This window comes from Microcaecilia unicolor, chromosome 4, assembly GCF_901765095.1.
Source record: "Microcaecilia unicolor chromosome 4, aMicUni1.1, whole genome shotgun sequence".
In the NCBI taxonomy this organism is placed as follows: Eukaryota; Metazoa; Chordata; class Amphibia; order Gymnophiona; family Siphonopidae; genus Microcaecilia; species Microcaecilia unicolor.
In genome coordinates, this window is record NC_044034.1 from 130,126,876 (window position 1) to 130,143,681 (window position 16,806).

The 16,806-nt window shown below is 43.5% G+C and overlaps 1 protein-coding gene across 1 annotated transcript in view; it reads right to left on the reverse strand.

Annotated features, from left to right (window-relative positions):
* RBM26 (RNA binding motif protein 26) overlaps window positions 1-16,806 on the reverse strand; it is a 492,900-nt gene that overhangs the window by 174,838 nt on the left and 301,256 nt on the right. The window contains 2 exon segments of the mRNA XM_030200623.1: window positions 16,385-16,488; window positions 16,491-16,512. Coding sequence (XP_030056483.1) covers window positions 16,385-16,488; window positions 16,491-16,512 — 126 coding nt within the window.

Genomic DNA, 16,806 nt, shown 5'->3' on the forward strand with positions numbered 1-16,806 from the left:
GAAAGATAACTATATTTTTGTTTTGAAGTGACGCCATCATTTTCCTACCTTCGACATGAGGCTTACGGGCCTGTTTCCTCCTTCCTCATTGTCTCTGCGGAACCTCTCCCGTCTCTAAAGATCTAATAAATAAATCTTAAGAGATCCCACCAGGACTTCTCTGAGCTTCCTCAGTATTCTGGAATGTATCCCATCCGGCCCCATAGCTTTGTCCAGTTTCAGATTTTCAAACTGTTTATAAATGCTTCTTCCGTGAACTGCACAATATCTATTCCATTCCCAGATATACCCTTGGCAGCCGATCACTGTCCTTCTCCAGGATTTCTTCTGTGAACACCGAAAAGAAAAATTTGTTTAGCACTCTAGCTTTATCCTCATCACACAACCACTCTCAGCATTTTTAAGCTTTACAATTCCATTCCTATCTTTTCTCCTTTCCCCACTATATCTGTAAAAGGTCTTATCACCTCTCTTTACATCTTTAGCCATTTGTTCCTCCACCTCTGCTTTCGCTAGCCGTATTTCCCGCTTCACTTCTTTGAGTTTCATCCAGTAATCTTTTCCGTGATCCTCGTGTTGCATTGTTCTGTATTTATGGAATGAAACTTCTTTTGTCCTTATTTTTTCAGCCACTTGTTTGAAGAACCATATAGGATTCCTGTTTCTCTTGTTTTTGTTTACTTTCCTTGTGTAAAGATCGGTTGCCATATTTAAAGCAGCTTTCAGCTTACTCAACTGCACTTTACCTATGCCTGCCCATGCCATCAGCTCCTTCTTCAGGTATTCCCCCCATTTTACCAAATCAGCACATCTGAAATCCAGTACTTTGAGTTTTGTTTGTCTGCACTCCGCTTGTGCTCTTATATCAAACTATATCGTGTGATGATCACTGTTGCCTAGGTGGGCACCCCACCTGGACATTGGAAACACTTCCTCCATTTGTGAGCAATATGTGAGTTGACCCTTCCCTCGTGGATTCTGTCACTATTTGTCTGAGCAAGGCACTCTGACAGACATCCATGATCTCTCTACTTCTGTCCTACGAGGGGACGTTCAAATCCACATCAGGCAAGTTGAAATTTCCCCAGCAACAGCACCTCTCCTTTCATACCAAGCTTATGGATATCTTCCATCAGATCCTTGTCCCGCTTCTCCATTTGTGTCGGAGGTCTGTAGATAACTCCCCATGTAGATACAAGTTCCATCATCTCTTTCCAGGACGATCCATAAAGCTTCTTCCTTTCCCCAGGTTCCCCGCATTTCAGCCGCTCTGATATTGTCTCTCACATACAGCGCCACTCCTCTAGCTCTTCAGCCCTCCCTATCCTTCCTCAAAGATTATAGCCCGGTATGGTCACATCCAAATCATGGGAATCATTGACTACTACTATTAAGGCATTTCTATAGCGCTACAAGGCGTACGCAGCGCTGCACAAACATAGAAGAAAGACAGTCCCTGCTCAAAGAGCTTACAATCTAATAGACAAAAAATAAATAAAGTAAGCAAATCAAATCAATTAATGTGAACGGGAAGGAGGAGAGGAGGGTAGGTGGAGGCGAGTGGTTACAAGTGGTTACGAGTCAAAAGCAAGAGGTGGGCTTTCAGTCTAGATTTAAAGGTGGCCAAGGATGGGCAAGACGTAGGGGCTCAGGAAGTTTATTCCAGGCGTAGGGTGCAGCGAGACAGAAGGCGCGAGTCTGGAGTGGCAGTAGTGGAGAAGGGAACAGATAAGAAGGATTTATCCATGGAGCGGAGTGCACGGGAAGGGGTGTAGGGAAGGACGAGTGTGGAGAGATACTGGGGGGCAGCAGAGTGAGTACATTTATAGGTTAGTAGAAGAAGTTTGAACAGGATGCAAAAACGGATAGGGAGCCAGTGAAGGGTCTTGAGGAGAGGGGTAGTATGAGTAAGGCGACCCTGGCGGAAGAGTTTTGAACCGACTGGAGAGGGGAGAGGTGACTAAGTGGGAGGCCAGCAAGAAGCAGATTGCAGTAGTCTAAACGAGAGGTGATAAGGGTGTGGATGAGGGTTTTGGTAGAGTGCTCGGAAAGAAAGGGGCGGATTTTACGGATGTTGTAAAGAAGGAAATGACAGGTCTTGGCAATCTGCTGGATATGAGCAGAGAAGGAGAGAGAAGAGTCAAAGATGACCCCAAGGTTTCGAGCTGAGGAGACAGGGAGAATGAGAGAGCCATCACCAGAAATAGAAAACGGGGGAAGCGGGGAGGTGGGTTTGGGGGGGAAAATGAGAAGCTCGGTTTTGGTCATATTTAATTTCAGGTGACGTTGAGACATCCAGACAGCAATGTCAGACAAGCACGCTGAAACTTTGGTTTGGATGCAAGGTGACATATCAGGGGTCATCTTGACTCTTCTCTGCTCATATCCAGCAGATTGCCAAGACCTGTCGTTTCTTTCTTTACAACATCCGTAAAATCCGCCCCTTTCTTTCCGAGCACTCTACCAAACCCTCATCCACACCCTTGTCACCTCTCGTTTAGACTACTGCAATCTGCTTCTTGCTGGCCTCCCACTTAGTCACCTCTCCCCTCTCCAGTCGGTTCAAAACTCTGCTGCCCGTCTCATCTTCCGCCAGGGTCGCTTTACTCATACTACCCCTCTCCTCAAGACCCTTCACTGGCTCCCTATCCCTTTTCGCATCCTGTTCAAACTTCTTCTACTAACCTATAAATGTATTCACTCTGCTGCTCCCCAGTATCTCTCCACCCTCGGCCTTCCCTACACCCCTTCCCGTGCACTCCGCTCCATGGATAAATCCTTCTTATCTGTTCCCTTCTCCACTACTGCCAACTCCAGACTTCGCACCTTCTGTCTCGCTGCACCCTACGCCTGGAATAAACTTCCTGAGCCCCTACGTCTTGCCCCATCCTTGGCCACCTTTAAATCTAGACTGAAAGCCCACCTCTTTAACATTGCTTTTGACTCGTAACCACTTGTAACCACTCGCCTCCACCTACCCTCCTCTCTTCCTTCCCGTCCACATTAATTGATTTGATTTACTTACTTTATTTATTTTTTGTCTATTAGATTGTAAGCTCTTTGAGCAGGGACTGTCTTTCTTCTATGTTTGTACAGCGCTGCGTATGCCTTGTAGCGCTATAGAAATGCTAAATAGTAGTAGTAGTAGTAGGGTAGAAAGGTATATTTGGGAGTCATCAGCATAGAGATAGTAGGAAAAGCCATGGGATGAGATTAATGAACCAAGGGAAGAAGTGTAGATAGAAAAGAGGAGGGGACCAAGAACAGAACCCTGAGGTACGCCGACAGGCAGAGGGATAGAAGTAGAAGAGGATCCACCAGAGTGAACACTAAAGGTGCGGAGGGAGAGGTAGGAAGAGAACCAGGAAAGGACAGAGCCCTGGAATCCAAGTGAGGACAGGGTATCGAGAAGTATGCTGTGATCGACAGTATGAAAAGCAGCGGAATGATCAAGAAGAATGAGGATGGAATATTGACCTCTGGATTTAGCCAGTAATAGGTCATTGGAGACTTAGTAAGCGCAGTTTCGGTTGAGTGGAGAGGGCGAAAACCAGATTGTAGTGGGTCAAGAATAGCATGTGAGGAGAGAAAATCAAGGCAGCGGCGGTGAACAGCACGCTCAAGTAATTTGGAGAGAAAAGGAAGGAGGGAGATGGGTCGGTAATTAGAGGGACAAGTAGGGTCGAGTGAAGGCTTCTTAAGGAGAGGTGTGACCACAGCATGTTTAAAGGCAGCAGGGACAGTCGCAGTGGAAAGTGAGAGGTTGAGAATGTGACAGATAAAAAGAATAAGAGCAGGAGAGATGGCATTAAGAAGGTGGGTGGGGATGGGATCAGAGGAACAGGTGGTACATTTTGAGGAAGAAAGGAGAAGTGTAGTTTCCTCAATAGTAACTTCAGGAAAGGAGGAAAGGGAATGAGGGGAAGGAGAGAGAGGGGAACGGACTAGTGGAGGGAGAGGTGGTGAGGTAGAGAAAGCAAGGTTTATCTTTTGAACCTTGTTGTGAAAGAATTCAGCAACGGTCTGAAGAGATAATGAAGGGGGAGTTGGGGGAGGGGGCACCTTGAGGAGAGAGTTCAATGTGGTGAAGAGAAGTCGAGGATTAGAGCCAAGAGAGTTGGTCAGTTGGATATAATAATCCTGTTTGGCACGTAAAAGAGCAGATTGGAAGGAGGTCAGCATAACTTCAAGTGTAAGAAATCAGCAAGGGCCCGAGATTTCCGCCAGAGGCGTTCGGACGGAGCGGGTACAGGAACGTAGGTAGCGGATATTAGAAGTCAGCCAAGGTTGGGGTTTGTATGCCTTACAGGGCGGGTCATCAAGGTGCAAGAGTGTCTAAGGCAGAGGATAGGTATGTTGTAAAGAAAGAACTAGCCTCATTGACAGACGTGGATGGTAGCCACAGTAAGAGAAGGTTTGGAAACATGGGAGGATACAGATGAAGGGTCAATATCGTGAAGATTCCTAGATTAAATTAGATAAGATAGGACGGTACTGGGAGGGAGGAGATTTAAGTGTGAAAGTTATAAGATGGTGATCAGAGGAGGGAAGATCAGAGGCAAGGAAACTAGGAGGAGAAGATGAGATCAAGACAGTGACCATTTTGATGAGTGGGGGAGGTGGAGCATAGTTGGAGATTAAAGGAGGACGTTAAAGCGAGTAACTTGGAAATGTAAGAGTTGGAAGGATCATTAGCAGGAATATTAAAGTCACCAAGGATGAAGAGAGGGGAGGAAAGATCATGGAAGAAGGCAAGCCAGGCGTCAAAGTCACTGAGAAAGGATGAAAGGGACTTATCAGGGGGATAATAAATGAACGCTATTCGAAGAGGCAGAGGAGAGAAAAGGCGGATAGAGTGGACTTCAAAGGAGGAAAAACAGTGAGATTGAGGTGGAAGAAGGGGTTGAAATCTGGAGGAGGGAGAGAGAAGTAGTCCAACACTGCCCTCAGGGCCAGCAGGGCGAGGAATATGTGAAAATAGATAACCACCATGGCAGAGGGCTGCGACTGAAGCAGAGTCATCAGGGCAGAGCCAGGTTTCTGTTATGGCAAGCAGATGGAGGTGACGCGAGATAAAGAGGTTCCTGGATATAGGTGAGTTTGTTACAGATAGAGCGGGCATTCCATAGGGCGCAAGAGAAGGGCAGAGAAGAGGAGGGGAGTAGAGAAATAGAGATGAGGTTAGAGAGGTCGCGGTGAGATCTGTAGAGTTGGGATAATAGTTGGTGAGGGGGGCCAGGATTGGGATTGATGTCACCGGCTGAGAATAAGAGAAGGAGTAAAAGAGAGCTGAGGAGAGTAGGAGAGGTGTGGCCACGAAGGCGTCGAAGGCGAGAGGTATTTAGGTGGAATGGGGAAGGCAAAATGGACGGAAGAAAGAGGCGGAGATTAAAAGCCAAGAGGGAGGAAGAGGGTAGGAGAGAAGGTGAGGTGATGAAGTCGATGGATGGGCAGTGTGTGTTCCTGTAGCGGAGAGAGTTAGGGGGTGAGGGAAAAGATTAGGAAAGGAAAGGACAGGGCTAGGGATCATGGGAATCATTGAATCATGTCTCTGTAATAGAAACAATATCCAAGTTTTCTTCATACATCAGGGCTTGCAAATCTTGAACCTTTTAGCATTTGTGCTCATTGCTTTCCATGTGCTAAGCGAGTTTTGGGTGGTTTTCTTTATTTAGATGATGTCTCCGTCTGCCATCATGTTTATTCTGGGGGTGACTTTCTGAATTCCCTTGTTTTCTTTCACCATCCCCATACTAGTTTAAATGTCTAGAAACATACCCTCTGAAATTTTTCTCCATCCTTTGTACCATCACAGAAAGATGTAGCCCATCATTACCGTACAGCCTGTTATTTTTCCAGGTATTGTTCCATGCTCCTACATTATCTAAAACCTTCTTCTTACACCAATATTCAAACCACTTATTACATTGTACTGTTTTGCATAGTTTTTCCTCTCCCTTCCCACATGTAGGAATTACTTCAGAAAAGGTTGCAGTCCGAACCAAAGATTTCTCTCCCCGAGCTTTTGGAACGCGCTCTGTACTGTAAACTTGCTATTGTTGGCCAGGTCATTTGTCCCCAGGTGGATTACAACAGCAGTATTTGAATCCTTGCTCTCTTCTCGGATCACATTCAGTATTGGTTGGTACTTCTGGTAGCTGATGCAGCCTGGAAGGCATTTCACTAGGTTGGAGCCCTTGGAACAGTGTTCCTAAGTTTAATGTCTCTGATAATGGAGACTCCTAGCAATAATAATTTTCTGCTTTTCACCAATCTGTCATTGTTTGGGGGATGCTTCTTGGGTTGTGCTACCTTTATTGCCTCTGGTTCCGCCTCAGTACTTTCTTTCTTCTCAGCATCAAAATAATGCAACGCAGCAAAGGAAATTAAACAGGGGCAAAAGTTGCGAGTGCTTCTGTGTCACAGGTCTTAGGGGTCCTTTTACTAAGGTGCGCTGAAAAATGGCCTGCGGCAGTATACTACTACTACTACTATTTAGCATTTCTATAGCGCTACAAAGCGTATGCAGCAACATAGAAGAAAGACAGTCCCTGCTCAAAGAGCTTACAATCTAGTAGACAAAAAATAAAGCAAACAAATCAATTAATGTGTAGAGGAAAGAGGATAGGTGGAGGCGAGTGGATACAAGTGGTTACGAGTCAAAAGCAATGTTAAAGAGGTGGGTTTTCAATCTAGATTTAGGCATGCGCAGAATTATTTTTCAGCACACCTACAAAAAAATGCCTTTTTAAAATTTTTTGCCAAAATGGATGAGCGGCAAAATGAAAATTGCCGCACGTCCATATTGGGTCCGAGACCTTACCGCCAGCCATTGACCTAGGCGGTAAAGTTTCACACGGTAACCGGGCGGTAATGACCTATTTTTCGGCCGCACGTATGGATGCGTCTCCAAAAATGAAATTACGCCAAGAGCCACACAGTAACTCCATTTTGGTGCACATTGGGTGCGCATACACAATTACAGGGCTTAGTAAAAGGGCCCCTTAATCTACCAGCGCCTACTGTGACCCCATCTATTCCTTTGTTGCTTTGTTCTATGTGGCAGTGGTGGTGGTAAATTGGCTGGGGAATTAAGTAATCCTGAATGCTTCCTTAATTATCGCCAACCTTCCTTCTTGAGTTTGTTCACTCATTTTTTCATAACTGATATTTGGGAGACTAATAGGACAAGCCTAAGGTTCCATATAGTTTGCATAACGATTAAAGTGGAACATGTATTGCACTGAATGAAGGTCGTGTTGATGTGATTTGCAAAGGTGAAAAGGGAACTGTGATAGGGGATATAAAGGAGTAGGACTGAGTCCTCAGGTTCAATGTACCAAATTGGTCGGATTAAGTCACTGGCACAAAAGGTTCAAAACAGTTTTAACAGCAATACTACTACTGCTCACAGTGGCAAAAGGGACAGATCTCTATATAGATAAAGAGTATGACTTCTGCTCCCTTTTGAAGTGAGGGCAAAGGAAAATCCTGTAGTAAGGTGATGAACAAATTTAAGGGAAAGAGAAAGTAAATTAATATCCTTCTATTGGTATAAAAGTGTAACAAACCTGTGTATATTTTAAGAGACCCCTTTAATCTAAAAGAGAAAAAGCATCTGATAGAATGCAGAAAGCTGGAGAGTTACTACTATTAGAAATGATTTGTTTCAAGAACTCCTGTAAACTGGATGGAATAATTACTGGAGATAGAAGGTGTATTAGGCAAGCTCTATAGGAAGTGCCTTGGGTGGGTGAGCCTAAACAACCAAGGATCTGTAAAATGTGTCAGCTGTGAAATCTATCTCCAATGCTTTATTTAAAATCAGTGTTATCAAATAACAGAAAATTAACACTTTTTATGATAGTGGGGAAAGTGCCCAATATACAGGTAATGAATCTTACATCAGAACTTTAAACAGTTTAGTAGGAATAGTGCATAAAACATGCAACTTGATTATCAAATTGAATTAACATTGAACTTTCTTGTAGGATGTGCACAAACAGTTGGAGAAAAGAGAGATTGCTCAAAGCCAAGATGACTTGGGTTACCTGCTTAAGCCAAGACTTAGTTGGGCTCACTGTGAGGAGAGTGTGATAGCCTAGAGGTGCAAATAGAACACCTCTGGTCAGGTTGGATTTGAAGATTCATTACTGCAGAATAGTCCAAAATGAACTGATAGATGATTTTAGTGGAAAATGAGATTTGATTGTTGACTCCACTGGAATTGATATCCCATCATGGCTTCCTTACCATCATGTGGGCATATGGTATGGCACAGACTACAGCAGCCATATATTTGCAACTAGACCCTCATTGTGACTGATACAGAAAGTGATTGATCCAGACATAAAGAGGTAATTTTTCTGTCTTGTGGTAGAAAAGTTTTCATTTGATCCATGTCAAAAACGGCTCCAATAAATGAAATTTTCTTTGTAGGCTGAAGTGTTGATTATTAAAGTTCATGATAAAGCTGAAGTTTTGAAGAAAGCACAATGTCTTGTCTTTGAGATTCAGAGCTAAGTCTTTCAAGGAAGCTGCCAGAAGTCAATTGTTAAGGTACAGAAAGACCAGGTGACCTCGCCTGCACAGTTGAGTGGTCACTATGTGAAGACTCTTGGGGCTGATGAGAGACCAAAAGGAAGGACTTCGTACTGGTCCTGGTCATTTTGCAGGAGAAACAGATGAATTAGAATATGCATGTAAGCATATTTGAAATCCAGTACGCACAGACAAACTCCCTTCAACAAGTAGAGGAGGGTGGAGGAAAGTGTGTTTACAATGAAATTTTCCTTGCAAAGGAATAAATTGAGATCCTCAAGATCTAGTATGGACACAAATACCTGCCTTTTGGGGGATAAGAAAGTACCTGAAATAAACTGACTCCTTTCATGAAAAACAGAAAGAATAATGTTGAGGGGATAGTGATTCATTCCTGAAGCAGTTAAGTATGGGCTTGAGGCATTTGGGAACAAGGCAGATCTCATGGTAGAGATTGAAATCTGAAGTTATATCCCATTTTTACAATGCTTAACGACCAGGAACCTGAGGTAATCAATTCTCACTGCTGAAGTCAGAATTGAGGCTGACCCCCTACTAGTAAGGCGGGACACGTATTCTAGAGGGAAATAGCTGTGACTGTGGACTACAGTCAAAAAGTAGGCAGTTGCTTTGCTTTATGCCTTTTCTTGCTAACAAGGTTTAGCAAAAGCAGAATGATGGGCATCTTGTGCTTCTCTGGAAAAGGGAACAAAAGCTTCTCAGTACAGTATTAAATTCATCTTCAGTTCCAGAAGTGGAGGCACAATCAAGAGATGTTTTCATGAGGGGCAGTGATCCTTTATGATATTTACAATCCCTTTTACTTTATTGCCAAAAACAAGTCTCCAAGACCTGGAGTATCTGCTAGTCTCATGTGAATGTCTTCATGAATGCCAGACACACACAGCCACATGATGCCTGCTGAAGTTGAGAATCTAGAAAACTTATCAAAGAAGTCATACACTGACCACATGAGCCCTTTCCTCGTCTACTTTGGCGAAGATGAAAGCCAGTTCACACTACATCTGGGAGAAAAGGTTGTATGAGAAACCCTGCACCCATGAAAAATGGTAGACCTGTATAAAGATAATGGGCACCAGTTCAGACAGATAAAATTATACCCTGGAATACTTTCTTTTTTATTTGAATTTATTTTATTTTTATTTATTTGTTACATTGTATCCCACATTTTCCCACCGACAAATTTTACATCCATAACAACAAAACAAGAAATTAATAAAGAACGATAAAGAAAAAATAACCACAACACTGCATCAAGATCACATCACGGGCAACAGCTGAGATCTTCAAAGTGTCGCGTTCTCGAGGACCATGGCATTCTGTCAGGCTTCTTCCCCAGGAGCACTGGGTTCGTGAGTCCTTGGGCCACTACCGTGGAGCGGCAGTGGCAGGCAAGGTCACCTTCAAGGTAGAGACGAGGCAAGACTGGACTGGAACCCCGGACTGGAGTTCTGCACAGGAATACACAGGACTGGAACGCACGGACGGGTGCGCACTGGAGTGGAGCCCGCTGGACTGGAACATACTGGAGTGGAGCCCACTGGACTGGAACCCACAGGACCGGAACCTGCTGGACAGGAACACACTGGACCTAGGCTTCACCTACGCTTAGCCACCGTTCCCAGAGGGTTGAGCCCTCAGGTTCGGGCGGCCGGCAGGGCTTACAGGAAAATCAGAACTGGAACTAGCAGGCAGGAACAACAGGAGTCAGGATACAGAAGTGCCCCCAGGCACCTAGGCGAAAGCAAGGCCGACAGGCAGGGAATGTCGGGTTCCGGCAATAGTCAGGACTGACCGCAGGCAGAGAATATCCGGGTCCAGGCAGTAGGCAGGTCAGACAGCGGGCAGAGAGTAGTCAGATTTAGGCAATGGTCAGGTCAAGGAGCAAGCAGAGAATATCCGGGTACAGGCAGTGGTCAGGTCAAGGAGCAAGACTATGGCTGGAGCTCCAGTAACAAGGAGTACTGGCAACAGACAGAACTAGGGCTGAAGCTCCAGAAGCAAAAGAAAACACACACGGGAAAACCAGAAAGCTAAACACAAGAAGACTAGAAGCTGTACACAAGCTAACAGGAAAGCTGTGCCCAAGCTAACTAGTAACAAGCTAGAACTCACACTGAACTGGACAATGTAGCAGTGCACAAAGCACTCTAACATACCAGGGACCTTAGACGATGCAAAGGCTGCAGTCTCTAAGTGCTTAATAAAGCCCTTCAACACCAGAGGCGCAGCTGCAGCAATCTCTAAGTAACTACGGAGGCTGTTCAGGAACAAACCACAGAGCAGGCAGAAAGCACAGTGAAACACAGAGAGGCTTCCCACACCCAGGTGTAGTGTAGTGAAGCAATTAGAGTCATGCTGGAAGCAGCCAGCACACACAGAGAGAGAGAGAGCTAACCCAGGCAGCACCCACAGGTGCAGTATAGTGAAGCAATTAGTGTCATGCTGCTGGATGCAGCCAGCACAGAGAGCCAGAGCTAGCTCAGAAAGGCCAGACAGAAGAAACAGGAGCCAGCTAGGAAGCTGACCCCCAGGAACAAGGTAAGTCTGAGGGTGGTCACGGCCACAGACGTGACACAAAGCAAAAAAGTAAAAGGAAAAATAACCTGAACAATGGCACAGGTCTTAAAATCTAATCAATTAAGCCCCAAATTAACCACCATGGTAATACATTTTACTCAGAAATAGCCACTTTAGTAGATAAGAACCCATCTAAATGTGTGGGATCCAAAAATATGTATGACTTGTTTTCATGTGTAACTAGACACTTCCAAGGAAATTTTAAAAAGAATGTGCCAACAGCCAAAACCTTAATCTTAAGCAAAAACTCTTATATGCCTCAACTGAGTTGGCCAAGATACATGCAGAAATACTAAAACATTCTATTCACAAAAGGTATATCCTTTTTAAAAATAGTTTTCAAATCCTCATTTTCTTATCCATTGAGGAAAATACTACTAATAAACAGAACGTTTTTCAATACCATCTCTAGAAGACTTCAATTTGTAAGATCCAACCTATCTAGAGAATTTAAATTACCAAAATCACCCTCATGATTAACTGATCTTATTCATTAGGAAAAACAATACACAGATTTTACAGCCACTATTTTAAAAGTCATCTGTAAAACTTTCATGTCTTGAAAGTTCCATAGGGAAAAGATAATGAGTAACTAGAAATTTTTAAACAGAAAAATACAGCTCGAGGTGTTCTCCAGATTTTCCATTTGCATATGATCCTAGACTACTTTGGCAGAGACGCAGCCACCACCTGAAAAGACAGTACACTAACTTCTCCAATCTTTTGAATAGTTTTTATCCTTGTATCATATTACACAAATTTCTCTGCTGCATCCTGAGTAAATTTACTATAAAGTGACGTGGAGGGTCCATTTTCGAAAGGGACATCCAAGTTGCGATTTTGACGTCCTTGCAAAACGGCGAAATCCAGGGGCGGGGAAAACCATATTTTCGAAACAAGATGGACGTCCATCTTTCACATTCGAAAAAAACCGTCAGACGTCCAAATCCTTAAATTTGGATGTCCCTAGATTTGGTCGTCCCTAGACATGGACGTTTCTGACTTTTGGCGATTTTCGAAACCAAAGACGTGCATGGCAAAAAATGGCGAAATGCAAGCCATTTTCGTCGTGGGAGGAGCCAGCATTTGTAGTGCAGTGGTCTCCCTGACATGCGAGGACATCACCGGCCACCCTAGGGAGAACTGCAGTGGACTTCATAAATTGCTCCCCAGGAACATAGCACCCATTACTTGTGTGCTGAGCCCCCAAAAACCCACTACCCACAACTGTACACCACTACCATAGCCCTTATGGGTGAAGGGGGGTACTTATATATGGGCACAGTGGGTTTGTGGTGGGGTTTGAAAAGCTCACTGTTTCCTCCACAATGTAACAGGTAGGGGGGTATCGGCTTGGGTCGCCTGTCTGAAGTGCACTACAGTACCCACTAAAACTGCTCCAGGGACCTGCATGCGCTGTCATGGACCTGAATGTGACATCTGAGGCTGGCACGACATATTTTTAAACTTTTTTGAGGGTGGGAGGGGGTTAGTGACCACTGGGGGAGCAATGGGAGGTTATCCCCAATTCTCTCCAGAGGTCATGTGGTCACTTCGGGCACCTTTTTGTGCCTTAGTCGTAATAAAAACAGGTCCGGGTGAAAATGGTCCAAGTGTTCGTCAGGGACGCCTTGTTTTTTTCGATTATGGGTCAAGGACGTCCAAGTGTTAGGCACGCCCAGTCCCGCCTTTGCTACGCCCCCTTGAACTTTGGCCGTCCGTGCAACGTCCTAAATCGATTTCAATTATACAGATTTGGCTGTCCCTGGGAGAAGGACGTCCATCTTCCGATTTATGTCGAAAGATGCATGTCCTTCTCTTTCAAAAATGAGCCCAATAGTATCTTTAAGTTCTTGTCCATCTTAAATACTGCATATATAATATCTTTTAAAGATACTTCCTGGTTTGAAGCAGATAATGTGGAACCAACCCAAATGGGACAATAAGAAAATGGATCCAAAAGACCTCCCAGAGTCTTTTGTGGCACCAAGGTTAACAGGTAATTTAGAATGACCAATGTGTACTCCTGAATTGAATCACCAGTCAATTCTGAAATCAACAGTCGGGTTGGGTGGGGGAGGGTACTGCCCCAGATGACAAAGAAACTTCAGAAGGAGAGACCGTACTCATGTTAGTTGCAGTAGTAGAAGCTGATTACACCATTTCAAATGTAGGTCCATATGTCATTAATCACAACCGGCAACGGTAACTTCTTCCTCCTTCCACCTTTCCTTTTCCCACGGGCGGAGCAAAGTCTCATGCTCCTTGCTCCGAAAGGGCTCCAAAGGGGCATACCCTGCCCTTTGAGCACGTGCCCGTGGCTGCATAAATAGTTGGTAAATGGGCCCTTCCCCAACATCACCAAAGCCCACCATCAGCGAGACCAGTGCTTGCACTCCTCCACCGGGACTCCCAGCTGCTCCAAAAGTGCCCCAGAAAGGCCGCCTCTAAATAGCTAGTAAACAGGCCCTTCTTCAATGTCACCAGAGCCTGCAGGTGGCCAGTCCAGTGCCCTGCCTCCTCCACCAGACTCCCTGCTGCTCCCCCCTGAAATACTTCCTTATTTAAGTGATCCAAAGGCCTAGCACCTTTTCTAGGCAAACAAATTCTCTATATTTACTGATTTTCTTCATTGCCAACATGACTGCTACTGACAAATAAAAGAGTTGGACTTTATTGAAATAGAGTTCTAGATGAATTTTATTCTTATTCCATCTTTTTAAATAAAGGCTGAATCATTAGTACGATTTGCCAAACACAAAGATGTTACTCCCATAAGAGGTCATGTACTGGAATGGTCACAGAGGTTTTTGGTGCCTCTATGAATTGTAAAAGGCAAATTCATCTGCCTCTGCTACAAGGGGAAGGAGATCTCTTTAGTAATATACTGAACAAAACTTGGGTAACAGATGACCTAACAGGGAGATTTGTTTCAAGCATGAGGAGGGGATGGGTCAGCAGAGTGACACGTAGAGCACATCTCCTCTTTTAAGAAAAACTCCAGCACAATGGAAGTCTGGATCATAAGAACATAAGAATTATCCCACTGGGTCAGATCAAGGTCCACCTAGCTCAGAACCCTGTTTCCAACAGAGAATAGTCCAGGTAAGTTCCAGAGCACTGTGCAAAAGCTTTCAATGGGGTGAGGAGTGGAGTAAGGAAAGTTACCTTGTGGTAAGACAGTGCTTCCCAAGTCTGGTCCTGAGTACCCCTTGCCAGTCAGGTTTACAGGATATCCACAATGAATATGCATGAACTTGATATGCATTCACTACCTCCATTATATGCAAATCTCTTTCATGCATATTCATTGTTGATATCCTGTAACCTGAATGTCAAGGAATACTCCAGGACCGGATTTGGGAAACACTGTGGTAAGAGACAGAAAGCAAAGAGACTTTGGTATGTGTATTCTTCTAGTCAGGATAATCTGTACTAGAAAGAGTACTTTCCAAGTGAAGTGTTTGAGCGATGCAGACTCAATTGGCTCAAACGAGGGCTTCATAAGAAATTTAAAACAGGTCCCATGGCGCAGGAGACATCAGTAATGGCAATTTGATATGAAGAAGCCCATTTATAAATCCAGAAATGAAAGGACACTGGGAAGCATCCCAGTGTCCTATGAACTGAAGTACTGAGATGTATTCTTGCAATCAGCTAGTGCCTTTGTGCAGCATTAACTAGGCTGCTCTTATTGCACTGATGGTAGGTCTTGCAATAGGCTTTGTCAAATTCATTAAACAGTTTGAAAAGAAATAAAAAAGATGATGAAAACCAAGATTGGATGCAGGTGAAGGTAAGAACTTCAGTTCGGGAAAGCTTTGTTTTTGCATCTGTTCAGAAGAGGGAGGGGGGAATAAAAATAAGGGACTGCACACAGTGCAGGCCATGCATTCCTAGAATTTTACACTGGTTCTGAGTTCTGGGAAACCTGTTTCACCATGATGCTCTCAGATATCATCACCCATTTATGTGCCTGACTTAATCCAGTCTGCCAACAGGGAAAAAAGAACACAAAAAAATGAAAAACAAAAGGTGTGATTTCTAAATCTCATTAACAATCACACGGCTGAATTCATCACTATTTGAAGAACTTGAAGAAAATGCTTTGGCGACCCAAGGTATACAATGTTGCAGTAATCTAGGTAACTCAATATCATAGACTGTATCACCATTTTAAAAGCACACCAAGACAAGGTAGACATTAATTTATTTTATTTATTGCATTTGTATCCAACATTTTCCCACCGTATGGTACGTTCAATGAGGCTTACATATTGCTAATAAGGCGGTTACAAAATTTAGATTTGTAGAAGTCTAGTACATAATACAGAAGTACAATAAACGCTTAGGTTGATATATTAGCATATTGTGAGAGAGGTTAATATTATTGTTTTCCACTTCTGAACGTTTCGTGATGTATGGTGGTGTGGGATTAGGCAGATCCAGGGGGAAAGACTTCTTGAAAAGATGTGTTTCAGTTTTTTTCTGAATTGTAGGTAGTTTTATGTGAGTTTCAGGTCTTTGGGTAGTGAGTTACAAAATTGTGTGCCTATAAAGGAGAGGCTGGTGGCATGTGAAGATTTGTATTTTATACCTTTGCAATTGGGGTAGTGAGGGGTTAGGTAGGTTCTTGCTGTTCTCATCACGTTCCTTAATGGCAGATCGATAAGTTCCGGGATAACATCCTCCATTTAAAATAAAGAATGAATCAGAACCTGGACTTGTGTTCTAAATGTAAAAGCTTAACACAATCCCCAAATTTCTGTTTTGCTTAACAATCTTAATATCCATTAATACCAATTGTGTTGGTAGCTCTAAGAAAGGATCCCAAACAATCCACATAATTTCGGTCTTAGCTACATTCATTTGCATCCGATTTTTATTCAATCAATCCATCACTGCCTCAAAAATCAATTGCAACCAACATACTACATTGTCATCAATCACTGATACAAGCAAAAAAAAAAATGAATGTCATCAGCATAAATCCTGTAAGAAACTTCTAAAGACTGCAACAATACACATAATGGTTGGCGATGCACATTAAATAAAGTAGCTGATAAAACTGTAAATTGACAATTGGAGTGCCACAAGGATCAAACAGTTGCCATCTCTGTATTCATACGCACCACTGCCTTCCTGGCATTCAAAAATGACCAGAACCACTCCAAATGTTACAAGGAAACCATAGAGTCAACTATTTCTAAAGAAAACAGCTAACAGAAATTTAGCAGTTTACCTGTTTTTTTTTCTGAGCCTCACTAGTATCCAACAGAGAGGATGATACCGTAGATAAAGATTTCTGTAATGCCTTCAAAGCAGCAGGGTTGTACACCGTTTTGTCAGTCCAGTAGAAGTGGATAACACCTACAGGAATGAAACCAAGTACATTTGTTTTTCTGAGGACTTAAGATTGGCACCAAGCTAATAAGAACCTCAGATTTTGTAGAGGTACTCTTGCTAATACAAATTTAACAATATATGTCTATTCATGCACAAATCTAAGAATTATGGCATCAAAATCAAAAATATAAGTTTAGTGCAGTTGGAATTCTGTCTGATTGTGTGTGTACAGTAACAATTGTATGCAGCATTTCACAAACAGTCCACTGAGGCACATATCACAAAGACGGAATAATTTCTTCTGAAGAGGAAACAGGC